The sequence below is a fragment of the Balaenoptera acutorostrata genome, chromosome 1 (genome assembly GCF_949987535.1).
Source record: "Balaenoptera acutorostrata chromosome 1, mBalAcu1.1, whole genome shotgun sequence".
NCBI classification, from domain to species: Eukaryota; Metazoa; Chordata; class Mammalia; order Artiodactyla; family Balaenopteridae; genus Balaenoptera; species Balaenoptera acutorostrata.
In genome coordinates, this window is record NC_080064.1 from 169,009,733 (window position 1) to 169,024,896 (window position 15,164).

The window sequence follows — 15,164 nt, forward strand, 5'->3', positions numbered from 1 at the left end:
GTTCATCAGCCCCAGCAGTGTGTGAGACAAAGCAAGTGCTCGCTAAAGATTTGTTCCGTGATGACTTTGTAAATGGTGAGTAGGCATCCGTGTGCTTGAACACCACTCTTCCATCTCTAGGAGGCCTGAAGGCCAAGGCTACTCAGTGGTAGAGAAGTCAAGTCTGTGTGTATGGCAAAGCAAGGACATGGGTTTGCCTGGTGTGGGCCTGGTGTCCATTGTGAATCAGGGACTTAATCCCAAATGGGGCATTTGCAATGCAGACCTTTGGTTCTTTTGTTAAAGAAGTCTGACATTTCTGCAGACTCCTGCCCATGTTTTTTCTGTTTCCTCTTCTTCCAAAGGTGATTCTTTCATTTATTCATTCATTCATTCATTCATGCATTCAACTAGTATTGTTTGAGTACCATGTTCCAGACTCTGTTCTAGACGCTGGGGATATAGAAGAACAAGAGACACCCATGGGTGCTGGGGCACTTGGCTGCTGACAGGCCAGTGTGTTTACACTCAAGTGCTCTGTATGTTTATAAAGGTTTTCTGGAAACAAAGCCTTCAACTAGAAGAGAGTGCAGAAGCGTCAAGACAGTGCAACAGGCCCTAAGTGAGACAAGACGGCATTTTTCTCCACGCAGATGCAGGGATGGCCCAATCTGCTGCTGCTGCTGGAAGGTGGTGTCACCTTGCTTTGGTTTTTACGTCCTTCCAGCCCCCATGTCTGGAGGGTTGTGCCACGGTGCCGTGGTAGACAGAGTGTTTATGTCCTCCCTGAGACCAGAAGACGGGATGGAAAGGATGAAAAGCATAACAGCTATGTTAATAACAATTTGGAGAGTTTAATGGTTTAGGAGACAAATGCAAGTAAGGTCATATATTTGGTAGTCCTCCCTTGAGGGACGGGGAAGAGCAAGGGGTTAGAAGCAGTTCTAGGTGCTGCCTTTATGGTCTCTCCTCTCCCAGGGGATGGTCAGAGTTAGGTGGCCACTCCACCAGCTCTTCTGTTGAAGGCATTATGTCTAGAAAACCCTATGGCTCCTGGCTTCTTAAGAACTCACGGCTTCTGCTACAGTGGCCCAAGGGAGCCCACGAGGGTCTGGTCTAGCATTTGGGGACAAAGGAAAGGGGTAGCTGGAGCTGTGCATGTCCAGGCCAGATCAGCAGAGTAGGAGATACGGATTCAGAGCAGGGCTGTGCCAGGAATAAAGAGTATGATTTGCTAGGAGTGGCTGCTGCATTCTCTCTCGGACTGTGGAGCACTCGTTAATTGGACGGACGAGGTACCAGCATCTCGGGAAGTGCCTCATGCTGCCCAAGGGAGTATCTTCAGGGGAGGGAAAGAGACTGTCCTTGAGAGTGGGGAACCCTAGGCCTTCTTCCAGTTTTTGACCTGTTTCTGCTTTCTTACCTGAGTGTATCCAGGTGAGACAAGCACTGTTGTAACAAGGGGCTGTGTGTCCAGGCCCAAGCAATCCACAGTGACTGTGAAGGCCTTTATTCTGTGCCAGCCCCAGAGGCACTGGACTGAGGGAGAGTCACCAGTCCAACAAAGCCATCACCACATCAACACCTAGCTTCTTGACACGTTTCATGTGTGATCACCAGCCCCGTGACTCTCAGGGATGCAGGACAATGCCAGGGCTCTGGGACTGAGCCCAACATCCACCCACCCCCGCCCAAGCTTCTGAACTTGTTGGGGGCCAGCCCCACAGTGGGAAGAGACAGGCCTCATCCTAGGAAGGCCCTGGGGCCTGGGAGCAAGTCCTCAGCCAAGGTGTTGCTCTAGTAAGAGGGATCCGCCCGGGCCTTGAATTGTTTCCCCCTCTGTTCAGAAGGATGAACTGGATAGAGGAATTCATGACTCTGAGTAGGAGAAAAGTGAACATTTAATGCCACCATAGTTTGATTCTTTTTAAACACCAGATTCTTTTTTGACAACATTTTTCACCTCATATGCCACAAAAAGTCAGAGATCGTAGCCAGCAAACAATGTCTTCACACTGGAAATGGCACACAGCTTAATGAAGTCATGTCACCAGGTTTTGAGAACTATAACTTTCTTTTCCACACTGTTCTCCAGGTAGCCTGCTCACATGTATCATGATCAAGCCAACAGCTAACTTATATCGCTATGCGAAGGCCCATACACAAAACCAGCCTGTTTGCAAATAGGCTGTTGGGACCTACCCAAGTACAGAATAGTTGAATTTCTGACTTTAACAAATGAATTTTATTAAAAGTTTTTAACAGCAAACACTTGTAAGCTATGAAGTTAATTTTTAAAATGGCATCAATCTTTTATCCAAATAGTGAATTTAAAACAATGACATTAAATACCACCATTGAATTTAAAGGAAGAGTTTATGAACTTGTTTATGAATTCGCTGTTTCTGACACAATGAATGCACTTGGGCAGGTCTTGTCTCCAGTTTTCAAATTGGCCCATTTCTACAGATTAGCATATTTATATACACATACATACATGACTAGAGCTGAAGGAACCACAAAGATCATTTAGCACACTGTCCTAATTTTACAGATTAGAAAACTGTGTTCCAGAAACGTTGGGTAATATATCCAAGGCCATAGGACTATTGTCAAAACTGGAGTTAGAACGCAGGTTTTCTGTCCTATGTTCTTCCACCATGTCACATACCTTCTGTACACATGCATCCGTATACACCCCCATGCACACACACGTCAGTACATCGGTGTGGTGTGTGTCCACATATCCACACAGACCTGGTGCAACAGCACGTCATGGGAAGAGTCCGAGATGCCGGACTCAGATCCCAGTTCTGCTATAAAACTACTCTGTGAACTTGGGCCAATCATTGGCTATTGACTTCAGTTTCTTCATCTAAAATGATTATCCCCAGCTCCTGAACAGAGCTTTCATTTCTTCAAAGCACTTACCAACAACTATACCATTTTCTCTTTACACTCTCCCAGAAGGGCAGCTATTATGACCCCCAACCTTCCATCGGGGACCCCGAGGCCCAGCAAAGTGAAGCGACTTGCCCAAGGTTGCATAGCGAGTGAGGAAAGCAGGCCTGGAGCCTGGTTTCCTTACTCTGAGCTCAAGGCTTTTTCTCCTAGGTTTAGCTGCCTCTCAAATGAGACTACTGACCCCAGCCCCTCCTGGCCTCTCAGGGATCCAGTGAGGGGACAAGATGCTTTAAGTATTATGGGTTGTAAGACTCACTAAAGTGCTTTGGTTTGTCCAGAAAAAACATGTACTATATATATCCAAGGTAAGGAACTTCAGTTTCCTTTTCCAAACCCCTTCAGTAACAGCAGGGGTGGGAGGTGGGACGTCTTAGGGAAATGTAGGAACCTAATACTGTCTGCACTTTTCAGAAATTTAGTGTTGAACCAGCAGGAGGAGGCTGGATCCTCTTTCACTCAGGCCTGTGGAGGCTGATTACCAAGACCGTTCTCATCAAATTCAAAAGGAAATGATCTTTTCCTTTTCAGCTACTTACTTTAGAAACAAATTAGATTTTGAACTAAGCCCTGTACTTTGAGGATTGGATCCTAATCCCTGTTCTCCTGTTTTATTTCTCTTTCCTCCCCGCTGCCTGTGTCTCTGTTAACAGAGCTTGCTACAGTGAGGAGAAAAAACAGCCATAGGCAGATCCACCAAACTTACACTTCGATGCATAGCACTTGGATAGCATTTCCAACCATGGTGTATAAATAAATTATAAAACACGAGGCGCCACAAAACAACATCCTGAGTTTACAAATAAATTATAACTTCTTCATAAACTGAATACGACAATGTGGGGTGTTGGTTAGCAGTATGGGGAATGAAACAGTGAGCCTCTTTAGGATCGAAGGTAATTTCTACATCTACATAAAATAGATGTGTGAGTGCCAGGATGTCAGCACTCGCCCTACACACATGGACGCTGGGAACTGCATCTAGAGAATATTGATTATATGCACTAAAGGCTTCATGCCACCTCAAGCACCTCAAGTATGTCCGATATTATGACATCATCTCTGGTTTCCGAGCAGGGCCACCCCAAAGCAGAAGGCATTGTTTGGGGATGGATAAGCAGCTTCTCAAACTTTGCAAACACTTTTTCTGAGAAGATGAGCTTCTCCTGGATTGGAATTATGCTGTTACCTGGAAATGACAAGCAGCTTGGAATAGACATGTATTTTGTCGGGAAGATTGCTAAGGGACACAATTTGTGAGTTTTTACCCACAAATGTTGACAGATCTTTGCTGGAGGAGGAGAAAGAGAGATTATAACCCAAAGGAACACTATATTCTATTACCTGTCCATCCACTACTGCCTCCCCCCCGAAAAAAAATTTTTTTTAGAACATTTGCTGGCATTTGTCAATGAAACTGAGTGTCAGTTTTGCTTCACTGGGCATAGAGAAAAGTGGGCTGCACGGGCCTTTCTTGAGCAGTCAAGTTTCAGCGTGACAGTGTTGAAGAGCGTGTCCTATGGGGGAAGATGGGCCGTACTGCCTGTGTGGCGGCAAGCAGGCCCCAGGGCCTGCGCCAATGGATGATTTATTCAGCATCAGTTTGTCAAGAACAGGGCTTTCAACGTGTTTCTTACTTCCATGGTTTCAGGGTTTAAAATACACTGCCTTTAAAAGTGAGGAAATCTTTAAATATGTGCTCAAGGAGTGGGGCTAATCTTCCAGCAGGAAAAGAACACTGAATAAATTCATGAATTCTTCTGGTTTCAATTTTGAAATTAACTCATCTTTAGTAATTTCTGTTACAGCCCAAACCCTTCTTGGAATAGGGATTTAAAAACGTTCACCACATCATTATTTATGGTGGGAGCCTTGATTACAGATCAGCAGTGGCCAATGACACAGGCAACTGTGTGTAGAGCCAGGCTAACAAACGCTTGGGCTCTTGCAAGCCCTGCCTCCATCCCAAGAAACCCAGATCAGACAGCTGCTTTTGAATAGTAACACCTAAAAGGCTGATGGATTAACCAAAATTCATGATCAGCATCAGAATCTGAAGCCCAAAAAAGGGCTCTTGCTCAACATGAACAAAAATCCGAGAACCGGCACAAGATATATATGTGTGTGTGTCAGACTTTTTGAACCACTGCCCTGGATGGGTTTTGTGGCTATGATGAAGTCACCACCACCTTCCAGGAACACAGACTCCAAGCTTAAGACTAATTTATGACAAATGGCGAGATTCCTGCCTGCCGAATTCCCCACTCTGGGCTGCATGGCATTTTATCCCAGCTCTCTCCTCTCCCCAGCATGGGGTCCCTTGTATGAGCCCCACCTGAGTCAACACAGGACCAGCCTCTGCATTTGCATCTCAAGCTCCCCACCTTCAGAATAGCAACTGCAGATAAAACAACAGACAGGATGTTTCGATTTCAAATCTGGAAGAGATGAAAGTTGGTGACAGCTTCCCCATGATGTAGAGGGGAATTCAAGGACAAGAAGATCAAAAGTTGCAGCTCTCAGGTGGGGCTTGAAAGCCCAGGATAAAGCAAACTCTCACTCTGTGGCAACATGAAACACCATCATGAAATGCAATATGGATTCACTCCCCGGAAACACCATCACTATTCCCCTTTTAGGCTCTGAGTTTTGCTTCCACCTTACACTAAACTATTTGGAGAGGGGAACAGATTTCAGACAAAGAATTAAGGCTTCCACGTATAAATGTTAATTTCAAATAAATATTTTTCTGATCCTTTCATTTGTGGATAATAAAATGGAATAATGGGTTCTTTGACATTCCCTTTGCCTTCTTAGGTTATCTGTCACCAAAACCACAAGGAGACCTGGACCTACCTCACACCTGGCCATTGAATGAGGTGTTCTTCAGTTATTAGAACTGCTACAGAACAGCTGACCAGCTGTACAATCAACTTATAGGTAGAACCAGGAATAAGCACATTATAGCATAAAAATCATGATTTCTTCACATGGTTTACAAATACTTGGTGTGTTAAGATGTTTGTAGCTTACTTACGTTAGAAAAGAAAAGAAAGGAAAAGAAAAAAAAGGAAAAAAGCCAGTGGACAACCTCCATGCCAAGTTGTTCTCCTACACCACGGCCAAAATCATCCTGTGAGAAGCTCCATGGTGTGGCATCTTGCGAGGCCAATCTGACTTGGTAAGAGAGCTCCTGGTCTCATTCAGCCCTTTGGCTATCTCATAAAGTTGCTACAAACATATAAAGCAGGTTTAGGCAGGAGGCAAGCGGAAGGCCACTCCCCTAGGAAAGTTTCCACTGATCAAGATTTTAATTTCTGTAGATGTTTCCACTTAGTCTCACTCCAGGAAAGGCACAAAGGCCCCAGTGCTGGCCTGCTAAGGAAGTCAGCACAGTGAGGTAACCTGTGGGAAAGACATGGCCAGGGCAAAAGCTAAGGACACTGATTACTAATCAAGTGCGTTTGTTTCCAGCAAAGACTAGGATACTCACCTGTGACAATCCCTCAGTTAAAGGCTTTTCATGAAGTGGTGTGTATCAAACCAGCAACCGAAGAGGTGCCGAATGGAAAACCCAAACAAACTCAACAGATTGGCATCCTCTGGGGTCCAGAAGCTTCCATTATGCTGCTGTTGAACAAGGCCATTAACACAAGTGCTGAGACCAGAGGTGCGCCCAGAGCCGTGGGGCTGCCCTGCAGAATGAGGTTAGGGTGTGGGAGCCCTGCCTTCCAAGGGGACAGACACACTTGTTAAACTAGAGGGGGAAATGATCCGCTCTGGAGTAACTTTTCACCATATTGTAGCCCGTTGCAGCTGTCAGAAGGGAGTGCAGCTTCTACGTGCACCTCTGCATAGGCGCGTGCTCTAACCAAACACAGAGCCAGACTTGTCATCCACGGAACTGGCTTCCAGTCTAGGGGGCTGACTTCCCAAACAAAGCTAATGGGGCCATCTGTGCCCTGTTCTGACCAGTAAAGGACTGGTACTGTGAAGCTCACAAGACTACGGTCCCCACTTACTGAGTTCAGCTGAGCTATGCTGGGCTACACGTGTCCTGAAGAGCATTGTCAAAGAAATGCAAAGGTTCCTTTTCCTTGGGGAGCAGCTGGGGCTGAGGAGTTGGTTAGCCAGGACTGCCTTGCCTGGAAATAGGCTCATGAAGATATGCTGCATCTGAGGGCAAAAAGAACAGGGAAAACCCTGGGCACCTCTACCAGTGGGCAGGCTGCAGGGGCCTGGGAGTGGGCCCTGACCTGGAAGGTAGGCGAATGCCCTGCTGTTCCACAGCTGTTATTAGACAATCCCTTGACCACTCTGTGCCTGGGTTTCCATCACTAAAATGGGTATAATAGTCCCTAAGGGAATTGTGGCAGGGATGAACATCTCAATTTGAGAATGAGGTCCAAAGTCAAGCCCTGTACATCCATATGCATGAAACTCTGTGCCCAGCCTCGCTACAGGTGTGTGATGTATGACAGGAAAACTTGCTCTGCCTTCAGGTGTCAAGGTTGAGTGGCCAAGCCTAGTTGTTTCTTGGGATGGAGGCTTTGGTTCACACGAGGACTGGGACTTCTTGCATTTAAGCAGTACCCTGGGCAACAGAAAGGTTGTGCAACCTCACATCCATCCTTGTTCTGGACCAATACTGTTGGGGTCTCTGAGCATCTACAAGCCCAAGAAGGTCTCCAAACTGGGAAAAATCCTCTGCTCTAATAAATTTTCAAAACTAGGGAGCAAAAAAATATGGCTCTGCTGAATTGGTTCAAGGTTTCAATCCAGAGTCTTTGGGAAAAAAATGAATATGAAAAATGTTATGAGGGCCATGAAAACCCTGGATTCGTGGGTAAAGGAACTAGTATATGTGTTCAGGATTTGGAGGGGAAACTACTTGGAACAAACATCCCACCCAAAGGGTAAGTAGGGCCCAGGTCATAGAGGCTCCTTTCCCCCTAGAGACGCACCCCTTTCTCCTCTCTTTTCTCTCAAGCTCACGTGCACCTGCTCCATGATCGACCTCCGAGTCTGCCCGCTGACCCTGCCACTCGTAGGAGCTGGCATTGAGCATCACCCGCTGTTCCAACCTTCTTTGGAAACACACTGGCTTGTGCCCGGAAGTCTCTGTCTTCTGTTTGAGTGGCCTTCCCAGCAGAACCATAGCAGACAGTTAACATTTATTCATATGCAATACCGATTAGGAAATAGCTCTACAAACACAACTTACTTAGAAACAGCAAGTCAGAAATAGGATAAAACACCAAGAGAAAACGAGCTGTAAATACATTGCAAAAATGTGTTTGATTTTCTTTTTTGTTCGTTTTGTTGTTTTCATCTTGACTAGCACCATCTGTACACAAGAAAGTATGAACATAAATGTTTGGATAATAACAAAGATTTGCAAGGCACTTCATCAGTCATTCGGAGTAACTTGTTTTGTTTCAGCTTTCCACAGCAATCCCACGTCCACCCTCGCCTTTTCTCACAAACCAGGAGAAGAGTGAGGTCTCTTTTGCCAGCAGTTCTTATGTACAAACAAGTTCTTTAAAGTTCCTCAAAGTGCTTTTTCAGTCTCACGGGGGCTTCCACGTCCCTTGGGTTTCCCATCATTTTCTCCTCTCCTGCGTGTTTGGTGTTTGCACCTTTCCTACAGAAAACAAAAGAAAAATCGCCTTCCGCTCCACGCTCACTCCAGACTTGCCACCGACCTTCGTCCTCCTTCCGTGGTCACTGAGCGCGGCCAGCACCGAGGGCCCACCGAGCGCGGCTGCCTGCGGATCGGGAGCGAGGGCCGGCCGGGCGGCGGCTCCCGTCAGCGGCGCCGGGAGGTGATGTCAAAGCAGGTGATCATCATGAGGTGCGCCTTGCAGAAGTTGACGCGGCTCTCCAGGCGCTCCGTCACGCACTCCAGCGCTTCCAGGTACTCCAGGGAATCCAGCTCCAGAACCTGCTCCAAGTCAACTGCAAAGAAGGAGAAGCCCGATGGAGACGCGCGGCCAGCGGGGAAGGGTGATCGGACGGCTCAGCCGTGCCGGCCCGCGGCTGCTGCACCTGCACCTGTACCTGTACCTGCGCCTGTACCTGCACCTGTACCTGTACCTGCGCCTGTACCTGTACCTGCGCCTGTACCTGCACCTGCGCCTGTACCTGTGCCTGTACCTGCACCTGCACCTGTACCTGTACCTGCGCCTGTACCTGCGCCTGTACCTGCACCTGCGCCTGTACCTGCACCTGCGCCTGCGCCTGCACCTGCGCCTGTGCCTGTACCTGCACCTGCACCTGCACCTTCACCTGCGCCTGCACCTGCACCTGTGCCAGAGGGTCTTAGGCAGTGCTGCCGCACCCTCCTGCCCAACCCTCTGCCACTCTCAGGTCGAGAACAGAGCACTTTACTACTTGTAGTTATACTGGGGCCCTTCGTTTCAATGATAACGTTAGACCCCTGACATTTTATTGCGACTCTACTGAGGGACAAAGTGACATCAAGCTCTCCCCACCTCCACCATCTCCATGACAGGACATGGGACTCTACCAGCACCATTTTCTTTATTAACTAGAAAATAAATAAAGCTTCAAGCTGAGGTGTGGAGAAGCCCTTCCTTTTTGGGGACTCATCTGAACGATGTTTACACCTCTGCCTGCTGAGATAAGTGTGTTGCTCTCTGGTTAGTCCTTCACACAGCTGTGTGCAGCTGCCTCTCTAAGCAGTGACCCTGCCTCTTGGCACTTCCTAGTACAGTTTCATATACTCACTGGTCCTTTGGGAACTTGGGTGATGATGGAATTTATGTTAATAATTACGATTCTTAGACTCATAGACATAAAGAACAGACTCATGGTTGCCAAGGGGGTGGGGGGGTAGGGAGGGATGGACTGGGAATTTGGGATTAGCAGATGCAAACTAGTATATATAGGATGAAAAACAACAAGGTCCTACTGTATAGCACAGGGAACTACATTCAGTATCCTGTGATAAACCATAATGGAAAAAATATAAAAAAGAATATAGATGTATGTGTGTGTGTCACTGAATCACCTTGCTGTACAGCAGAAATTAACACATTGTAAATCAACTATACTTTAATTAAAAATAATAATAATTACAATTCTGTCCTCAGAAGCTGAGATTTAGGACCCAGATGTTGTCCCTAATGTTCAGGCCTGCACAGAGTTAAAAGTCTGTTTCCTTCAGTTCCTCAAGGGCAATTATCTGAGGCCACCCTCTCCTGGCCCCCGGCCACTACCTGGTCCAGTGGTGACTGGGCAGGGCGGTAGGCTGCTACAGAGGGCCCAGCATGGAGAGGGCAGGGCAGTGGGGGTGGCCCTGGAATCCAAGGCAGGAGACCTGCACTTGAATCCCAGGTCGGCCATGCCTAATCTTTGCTGGCAAAGGGTCCTTAAAAGTAACAGAAGAGTCATAATCCCTAGTCTGCCTACTTTCCTAACTAGAGTTGCCATAAACAGTAGAACCAAAAAGAGACGATGAATGTGGATGTGGTCTGAGAACTGTAATAAGCTACAGGAACATCAAGGGTTGAAATCAAGGCTGACTTCTTTTATAGGAGACTTAACTGAGCTCAGAGAAGTGAGACGTCCTGCGCAGGGTTACGCAGTTAATAAGGACCGGGGCTGGGAATGAGGCTGGGGCTCCTGAATACCAGTCTAATATTTAAAAACCAAACAAAACCCCTCAGCATACCATAACCACATCAGCTATATTATTGGATCACCTTGGAAATTAAAAAAAATGGATTCCAGAACATTTCTTTCTAGCCAACACCCAGCCTATTACCCACACCCAGGGAATAGTCAGAATACAGTCTCATTGATTTTTGGGGGGTCATTCTTGGTTTCAATTCATCTTGAAGAAACAATCCGTGTTTCTCCTTTCACATAGCCTTCTGTTCATTACCTTTCTCAGCATCAAAAAAATCCCTGATTCCTGACATGAACAAAGGCAAGAAGGAAGGGATCGTTTCCTGGAAGCATCTACATATGGTACCGACGTTTAAGCTGCTCCCATCCTGGGAAAAATGTGACTTTGTAAGACGAAGACAATTATCAAGCCTGCCTTAGGCATAAATAGCTCTCAAAAAATGTTAATGAAAACAGCAAAAAGGAAGAGGAACTGCTGAACGGGCACCCCTGGGATCTCGAAGTGCCTGAGGATTCATGGCAGAAGGAAAAGGGTGTGCACACGTGGGAGAAACATAGCATTAGGCTCCATGTTTATGCCGCGGCCAGACTTCAGCTAATGTCCTTGTTCGTGTCTTGTCTGCCCCATCACAGCCTTAGATGGAAATACCCTGGAGAGCAGGAGTTCATGTCTCTGTCCAGATTTCTAACAAGGGACCCACCTTGCTGCATCATGCAAGCAGGTGCTGAGGAAATGTCTCCTGTTGAGGATAGCTATTTTGTTAACTCTGGGATAATACGAACACTAATTACTACCAGACATTGCTCCTTCATCATGGGCAGGCAGCGTAACCAGCACTCGACTGATAGTAACTCGTTCACTCTCACAACAACCTTATGAGGTAGGCACCATTATGTGCCTACCATCTGACAGTTAAGGAAATCAAGGCTCAGAGAGGTTAAGCATCTTACCCAAGGTCTCACAGCCAGCCTCCAAAGTGGGTCTGCAGGACGGCGGTTGTCACCACAAATGGTACAACTCAACAAGGTAAGATGCATCACAGACTGGTCCCAGTGCCCTGTCCTCCCTTTAGGTTCTTTTGATCCTCATATGCACTCATGAGGTACTCAGGGGAGATGTTATTACCTCAGTGCTATGGAAAGGAAGCCGCCTGAAGACATACTGTGAAAGTGGCAGGGCACAGCTAGAAGACCGGCAAATTCTGTCCTTTCTTCTTTGCCCAGGATCATTTCACCCAGTGTTTCTTAAACCTAAGCCCCAGACTCTGCCTGTCCTGCTCCTGGCACTGGCCTGGGAATGCTGGGGAGAGGGTGATGTGACCTCCAGGGGACAGTCGTGAAGAGAGGGAGGCACAGGGAGGCTGAGGGCCTGGAGGGAAGAGCTGGTGAGTGCCGGCCAGGAAAGGAGGGAGAGGAATTTTAGTGGAAGTAATGTACTTTATTTCAGAGACTTAAGTCGTCTAGCATTGGGCCCCCATATCAATGAAACAGTTGGGACCAGATGTGAGCTTTATTTTGTGGTAAATGGAATGGTTAGAAACAAGTAAATAAGAAACAATTGAATCCATCTTTCAAAGAGAGCAGAATTGTTCTGAATTGTTATTAGATGGTTACTGTCATCCTGGGCTGTCTATTAAATGGAAATAACACTGTGAATGTTACTCTTTTCACTCAAAAATGTTTTTCTTGCTTTCTGGGTTCTTTTTGAGGCTTTTCTAGGATTGCACATTCTACTCTATTAAGCACTCTATAAATTCTTGTCTCTTTCAGGCTAGATATGCAATGTGATTTTTGTGGCTGGGGAGCAGATTGGTAATATAGCCTTCATGTCTGGGTGATCGTCCACCACATGTAGGGGGAAAAAAATCTCATTTTCAGGTGCTTTGGACTGAGACACATAAGAAATAATCGTGCAAGAGCAATACTCACCGCCCTGCTGCCGCCCACACCCCTCCCACCTGCCCCCCGCAGAGAGGAACTGCGCTCAGGGAGGCCATCTCCAGCCAGTGGGCATGGAAGGCCCTCGGGTTCAGACAGCGTCTGTGTCCCTGTCAGCCTGGCCTGTTTAACTGGTGAACCCAGGAGTCACAGTGACGGGCCTTACATTCGCTGAGCCACTTGTTGGGATCCAGCATCAGATACTGTTTCGTCGTCTCCAGCTCCTTCATCAGCCACTCGTACTTGGCTCGGACCTCGGCAATTCTCTGCTGGCGATGCTCCAGAATTTTCAGCTTTGCGTTGAAGCACATGACCTCCTAGTACACAGATGGGAAGGAGATGGGGGTGGAGGGGGGAGGAGAAAGGACCTTCAGCTCCAATCCAGCCCAGGCAACCTCTTCTGGAAAGGAATACTTGTGCTTATGGTCAGTGCAAAAGGAGCAGGTCACTGGGAAGTTTGGGAGGGAGCTGGGTGCTCAGCTCAGACAGCCCCCTCACGGGGTAGGGCTATCACTGGCATATCTCAAATTTAGAAGGCGGTGGGCGCTCCAAGCTGGAGCCAGGAGAGCCTGGAAGACCACCAGCTCCCCCGGCCTTTGAGCCTTCAGAGGTCTCCGGGCGGAGAAGCAGGCTGCTCTCCCGAGCGGGGCGCACGGGCCCGCCTCCCGCCGGAAGCCGCTGGCAGGCTCGGTGGCCTGCGCCCTCCTCTCGGGCGCGGCCGCGGCGTCAGCCCGGGGACCTGCTGGGGGACCGCCATCGCGTGGGGAGGGGGAGGCGCACCTTGCTGCTGCCCCCTCGTCGCCGCTGCAGCCGCTCCACGTCGTCGATTTCATAGACTTTGATCTCAAAAGGTTCCCCGAGGCCCCTCTGGGTGCTGCGCAAGGGGCCGTCCACCCAACGGACCCCTGCGCTGTTGGCCGGTTTTCTCACAGGGGAGGGGGTGTCAAGGGACAGCGCCGGGATGAGCCTCCGTCTCTGGGAACCTAGGCAGGGGATTAAGCCTAAAGTTAATCGTTTTGAATTTCTATCTTTTAAATGTAGTTTTGATGCAAGGGGTGGCGGCGTGACAGCCCTGTCGGAACCTGTGGCAGAGCTGTGTTTGAACCCCTCCAACCTCCCACCACCCGCCTCAGCATCCACTTCCTTACCTGGCACTTGCTTTTACCTCCACAAGCTCAGATGTCCCCCCTCACCTGTCGAGCCACCTGTGGTCTCCCCCTTGAAACACACAGGCTGGAGGACACTAGAACTGAGAGTCACCCTGGCCACACCCTCAGCATGGACAAGTGTTACCGTGAAATTAGAGACGTTCCATTAGTGAGAAAAGATCCTAGTGTTTGGTATTGTGGTAGGAGGAGTTTATTTGCTTCTAACAACACTGGAATAAGCACTGATTATGCCAGGCCCTACTTATCGTGCCTTACACACTGTGACAGAGACTGCTAGCTGCCCCCCCAATACCTGCCCTCCTCTTCTTCCTCTGCAGAAGACCCCGAGTTGGAGCAGGGAACATGGCCACCCAGGTGTACCCTGTGTGGTACATGTGACTTAAGCTCCACCAGTGCAATAAAAGCAGAAGTGCCCTGTGTAACAGCTAGAAAGTGTCCTGAAAGGGTGAGGTCTGCTCTCCTCATCCTCTCGCCTTTGTCCTGGATGGAATATGGGCCTGCTGGCCGGTCCATGACATGAAGATCATAAACAACAGAAAAACAAGAGAAGGAACCTGGATTCCTGACACTCTGGAGACCTTCACAGTGGTACATGTGTTACAACTGAACCTACATTGACACTTCATTATCCATATGGATACCCAGGGTCCATAGTTTACACTGGGGTTCACTCTTGGTGTTTACATCCTGTGGTTTGGACAAATGTGCAATGATATGTATCCACCATGATACGATCACACGGAGTATTTTCACTGCCCTTAAAACCCCCTACACAGACTTTTACATGAGAAATTAATCTCTATATTGTTATTGGGGTTTTCTGTCACAGACAAGCCTAGTATCTAATTTAATTCTCACAGAAGCAGAAACTAAGGTACAAAAGACTTCAGTAACTTGCCCAAAGTCTCAGTATTCCCTTGTTTAAAAAATCCATTGCCCACATTCTCCACCAAAATAAAGAATAAAAATATCAGATAATAAACAATTTCCCCAAAGGATGGGTTATGATTAAACATCACAGAACTTGGCACATAGTAGGTGCTCATTGAACATGAATATCCTTTTGATTGTATTTCTTCATAATCTATTTGAGGAGATGAAAAATACACAGAAATCATAGAGACTGTATGGTTAGGCCATTTAAGATGTCTGTTCTCTTGTTCTCTATAAATCCCCTGCTTGACCAGTCCCTGCTTCACTCACATGACTACCCAATCCTCTTAATTACAGGGCTTAATCAGTCCCTGATAACCAATGAGCCCACCTGACATCAATTCCCCCCATAAATGGTAGCGTCCTTCTCCCCCGAGTAGTGAAGACTATTGCCATATCTCGTCTGCCGCACATGGTGGGGTGTCGTTCCAGGACCCTTTGCATCAGATCCCTCTGACCAGTAAACCACTGATGTCTCTGCTGCTGCCTCTGGGCTCTTCCTTCGGTCTCGAGGCTGGGTAACTGCAAGGC

The 15,164-nt window shown here is 47.7% G+C and overlaps 1 protein-coding gene across 2 annotated transcripts in view; it reads right to left on the reverse strand.

Moving 5' to 3' along the window:
- Nucleotides 1–1,895: 1,895 nt before the first annotated feature.
- KIF26B (kinesin family member 26B) overlaps nucleotides 1,896–15,164 on the reverse strand; it is a 490,864-nt gene continuing 477,595 nt past the window's right edge. For both annotated transcript variants that reach the window (XM_057557354.1, XM_057557348.1), the window contains 3 exons: nucleotides 13,312–13,514; nucleotides 12,698–12,848; nucleotides 1,896–8,898 (listed from right to left, as the gene is read on the reverse strand). In XM_057557354.1, the coding sequence (XP_057413337.1) occupies nucleotides 8,750–8,898; nucleotides 12,698–12,848; nucleotides 13,312–13,514 (503 nt within the window). In that variant the 3' untranslated portion in view covers nucleotides 1,896–8,749. The remainder of the gene's footprint in view (nucleotides 8,899–12,697; nucleotides 12,849–13,311; nucleotides 13,515–15,164) is intronic.